Source organism: Fukomys damarensis, unplaced genomic scaffold (genome assembly GCF_012274545.1).
Source record: "Fukomys damarensis isolate Sample0158 unplaced genomic scaffold, DMR_v1.0_HiC HiC_scaffold_12, whole genome shotgun sequence".
NCBI classification, from domain to species: Eukaryota; Metazoa; Chordata; class Mammalia; order Rodentia; family Bathyergidae; genus Fukomys; species Fukomys damarensis.
The window spans coordinates 45,039,930-45,044,882 of NW_022900924.1; the positions used below are offsets into that span (position 1 = coordinate 45,039,930).

The window sequence follows — 4,953 nt, forward strand, 5'->3', positions numbered from 1 at the left end:
TCTGTTTCTCTTTCCTATTCTGAAAAAGGGTCTCCCTATGCAGCCCAGGCTGGCCACAAACTTTGGGCAGTCCTCCCGCCTTAGCCTCCCGAGTGTGGGGTTTTTAGGCGTGTGCCACCACGCCTGGCCCTTTCTCTTATTTTTCCCCCATTCCTTAGTCCTTGGCCGGCAGAAGGCCTGGGCCCTTTGAACTCAGGCCCTGTAGCCTGAAGGCGGGAATCCTCCCCCCGTATCTCTCCATTAGCAGGGTGGGATGGCAGCACCCTGAGCTCTTCCTGAGCCCCAGCTGAGCCCAGGGGTGCTGGGCACCATCCTGTGCCGCGGCTCCCCTCTCTTCTCTCCTTTGCTGCCCACAACAACTGGGGGTGGGCGGAGTCAGCAGTCTCCCCCAGCAGACAAGGAAGCTGAAGCTCAGAGGCCTCAGGCTTTAAGGTCAAACTCAAGGTCAAACTGGAGCACTAGCCAGGCTTGGCAGCGCACACCTGGAATCTCAGCACTCTGGAGGCTGAGGCAGGAAGGTCTCGAGCTTGAGGCCAGCCTGGGCTACACAGTGAGATGAAGGCCATGGTGCAGGCAGGTCCATCTCCTCACCTACCCTTCCTGTCGGGCTTCACTGGCTTTGGCTGCAAGCACCTAGCTGAAGAGAGGCCATCCCACTTTACGAGCCGGGGGTGCCTAGAGGAGCACCAGGAGCCCCTGAGTGTGGTGGCCGCCTGGGCAGTGGATGGGGGGGTGCAGATGGCAGGGTTTCCAGCCGAGCCCCTGTTGAAACTGAAGCTTGATGTTGGTTTAAAAGTAGCCTCGGGAAGCTGGGTGCGATGGCACATGCCTGTGAGCCCAGCACTCAGGAGGCTGAGACAGGAGGGTCGCTATGCTTTTGCGGGCTATGTATTGAGTTCAGGACCGGCCTTGACTACATAGTGAGTCCCTGTCTCAAAGGAAAACAAAGACCGAACAAGCTGGTAACCACAGTGCCTTTGGCTGGGTGCCCTGACTAAAGCTGAGCTCTCGCCCTCCCCAGGCCATGCCACTGAAACACTACCTCCTCCTGCTGGCGGGCTGCCAGGCCTGGGCTGCCGCCTCAGCCTACTACGGCTGCCCCAGCGAGTGCACCTGCTCCCGGGCCTCGCAGGTGGAGTGCACGGGTGCGCGCATCGCCGTGGTGCCCACGCCCCTGCCCTGGAACGCCATGAGCCTGCAGATCCTCAACACGCACATCACGGAGCTCAGCGAGGCCCCGTTCCTCAACACCTCGGCCCTGGTCGCCCTGCGGATCGAGAAGAATGAGCTGTCCAGCATCCTGCCCGGGACCTTCCGCAACCTGGGCTCGCTGCGCTACCTCAGCCTGGCCAACAACAAGCTGCAGGTCCTGCCCGTCGGCCTCTTCCAGGGCCTGGACAACCTCGAGTCGCTGCTGCTGTCCAGCAATCAGCTGGTGCAGATCCAGCCGGCCCACTTCTCGCAGTTCAGCAACCTCAAGGAGCTGCAGCTGCACGGCAACCACCTGGAGTACATCCCGGACGGCGCCTTCGACCACCTGGTGGGGCTCACCAAGCTCAACCTGGGCAAGAACAGCCTCACCCACCTGTCGCCGCGTGCCTTCCAGCACCTGGGCAACCTGCAGGTGCTACGGCTGTACGAGAACAGGCTGGCCGACATCCCCATGGGCACCTTCGACGGGCTGGGCAGCCTGCAGGAGCTGGCCCTGCAGCAGAACCAGATCGGCACGCTGTCGCCCGGGCTCTTCCACAACAACCGCAACCTGCAGCGGCTCTACCTGTCCAACAACCACATCTCCCAGCTGCCGCCCGGCATCTTCATGCAGCTGCCCCAGCTCAACCGGCTCACGCTGTTCGGCAACAACCTCAAGGAGCTGTCGCCGGGCGTCTTCGGGCCCATGCACAACCTGCGCGAGCTCTGGCTGTACGACAACCACATCTCCACCCTGCCCGACAACGTCTTCAGCAACCTGCGCCAGCTGCAAGTGCTGATCATCAGTCGCAACCAGATCAGCTTCGTCTCCCCCGGCGCCTTCAACGGGCTGTCGGAGCTGCGCGAGCTGTCGCTGCACACCAACGCGCTGCAGGAGCTGGACGGGAGCGTGTTCCGCGCCCTGGCCAACCTGCAGAACGTGTCCCTGCAGAACAACCGCCTCCGCCAGCTCCCGGGCAACCTCTTCGCGCACGTCAACGGGCTCACGACCATCCAGCTGCAGAACAACCAGCTGGAGAACCTGCCGCGGGGCATCTTCGACCACCTGGGCAACCTGTGCGAGCTGCAGCTCCAGGACAACCCCTGGCGGTGCGACGCGGACATCCTGCCGCTCCGCAACTGGCTCCTGGTCAACAGGGCCCGGCTGGGGACCGACGCCGTCCCGCTGTGCTCCAGCCCGGCCGACGTCCGAGGCCAGTCGCTCGTCATCATCAGCGTCAACGTCGCCGCGCCCAGCGCCTAGGCCCCCCCAGACCCCCGCGTCTACCCCGAGACGCCGCGGTACCCGGGTGCGGACACGCCCGGCTATGACGACATCACGGCCGTGTCCCCCACCGCCACGGAGACCGCCGCTGCGGGCGACTCCACCGACCTGACCACCATCGGGGGCACCGACGCCCGGGACTCGGACAGCACGAGCGGCCTGGCCATCGCCGCCATCGTCATCGGCATCGTGGCCCTGGCCTGCTCGCGCGCCGCCTGCATCTGCTGCTGCTGCTGCAAGAAGAGGAGCCAGGCGGTCGTGATGCAGATGAAGGCCCCCAACGAGTGTTAGGGAGGCGGGCCGGGCCCGGCATTGCGACCGGCCTGCCCCAGGCCCCGGGCCACGCAGCAGCCAGGCTTCCGGGAGAAGCGCGTCTGCGGGGACCTCGTCCTCCAGCGAGATCCGCCGGGCCCTGGGCAAGTCTGGCGGACCCCCGGGTCACATGCGTGGTCCCCACCTCCTCCCCAAGAACAGCTGCCCCTGCCCTGGCCACACGCGGTGCCTGCAGAGCCCGCTGGCCGGCCGCGGGGTCGCTCTCCTGGGACAGCCCCTCCTCGGGGCTCCAGAAGTCCACCTCCCTGCTCCTCGCTTCTCTCCTGCGCGCTGTCCCCTCAGATGAAAATTCTGCCCTTGATTTTCTGCTTCTCAAGGCAGAGCGGGCTCTCTCCCCAGGAGGGCGGAGAACCAGGCTGCGGGTTTCTTCCATCGGCAGCTGGAAGCCCGGCCACCTCCGGCCCAGCTGTCCTCTGCTTCATTCCGGCGACTGTCACCTGGAGCAGGAGCACCGACAGACTCGGCCTTAGAGAGAACTTCCACACTTGGAAACTGTTACCTTTACGGAATAAAATGATTTAGTTTCTGACTTCTAAAAACATTAATGCAGCCGACTGGTCCTGGGTGGAGAAGGAAACCTAGTGCCCTAGGTGCCTCCCATCCCCCACGAGTGTTTTCGTATTTGATCTGTGTGGCAGTTAGTATTCACCCCAGGAAGCGGGGTGTGATTGTGTGCAGCTGTATGGGTGCCACGAGCGCTGTAGATCCGTGTAATCCACATCAGACCAAGAGACAGTGTCACTAGGCGTGGTGGCACACCTTGGAATCCTGGCATTCGGGAGGCTGAGGCAGGAGGATCGCTGTGAGTTCAAAGCCAGCCTGGGCTACATCATGAAACTCTCTCAAAACACACACACACACACACACACACACACACACACACACACACACACACACACACACAGAGAGAAAGAGAAAGAAACAACGTCACCAGGATCCCTGTCCCCAGATTTTACTGAGCCGTGGCCTTCTGTTGGCAGTGTCCTCCACGCAGGGACTGGGCTTCATCACTGACGCCCGAGCCAGCCCTGTGAGAGGCCAGCAGCTGGGGATGCAGGAGCAGCTGTGGGTATGGACAGGACCGAGGCCCCGGCCCGGACAGGTGAGCATGTTAACCCTGAGACCCGAGGTCACATCTGCCCGGGCCAGCATGGTCAGTGGCCAAGCACAGAGGCCCAGGCTCCCACACCCCTCCTGCCATGGGCCACACTCAGCGGAGGGCTCTCCCAGCCTTTTATGGGCATGGCGCGCCTGTATCTGTTTGCAATTTTCACCTCCGTATGGGGGAAGCGAAATAGCTCACAGATGAGATCTTCTCCCTGAATGTCCGCATCTAAGGGGAAGCCGGAGCCCTGCTAAGCCGTGGTGAGGTCTCCAGGGCATGAGTCAGCTGGCAGTGAAACCTCAGTGCCTTCTGCCGAGGTCTGGGACGTGCCGTGGGCGCCAGGGCTTTCTTCCTCCTCACACATACTGCCCTTCCCACTACATACATGTTCATACATGTTACAGACATGTCATGCTGGCAAGGCGCGGTGGCTCATGCCTGTAGTCCCAGCTCCCCAGAAGGTTGAGGCAGGAGGATCCTGAATTTGAGGACAGCTGGGGCCACTTCATGAGGCCCTGCCCGGGGATGGGCTCATGGTAGCTTTCGTAGTGTGCATGAGTCCTGGGGTTCAGTGTCTACTTCCGGAAAGCGAAACCCTGCTTGAGGCAATGGGTGTCTTTCTCTAGACAGCTGTAGTTCAGGAGTAAAAACAGTGGCGTCAGAGAATTCCAGGTCTCTGCCACCCAGGAAAACTTCAGCTACTACAGGGATTTGGAAACCTATCTCCCTATCATGGTGGGCTTTTTATTTTCCTTTGGTATGGGATCTTGAACCCAGGACCTTTGAACTAAGCTACACCCAGCCCTTAATTCTGAGACAGGGTCTTCTAAGTTGCTAAACTGCTCAAGCTGGGCTTGTACTTGGGATCCTCCTGCCTCAGCCTCCCAAAGTGCTGGGATTATAGACACACTCCCCCACACCTGGCTCCCTAATGGGCTTATACCGATGTTAGCTCCCTCTATTGTAAAAGACAAGTAAGAAATCTCCCTGCGGCAGGATGACCAGGCCTCCTATCTTGTACCCTGACCCTGAAGGGCCA

General features: G+C 61.3%; 1 protein-coding gene across 1 annotated transcript; it reads left to right on the forward strand.

Moving 5' to 3' along the window:
- The first annotated feature begins 1,024 nt into the window (after positions 1-1,024).
- Positions 1,025-2,767, forward strand: LOC104862255 (leucine-rich repeat-containing protein 15-like). Its single transcript, XM_010624068.1, is given in 1 exon segment — positions 1,025-2,767. A coding segment is annotated over 1 exon segment (1,743 nt).
- The last annotated feature ends 2,186 nt before the right edge of the window (positions 2,768-4,953 follow it).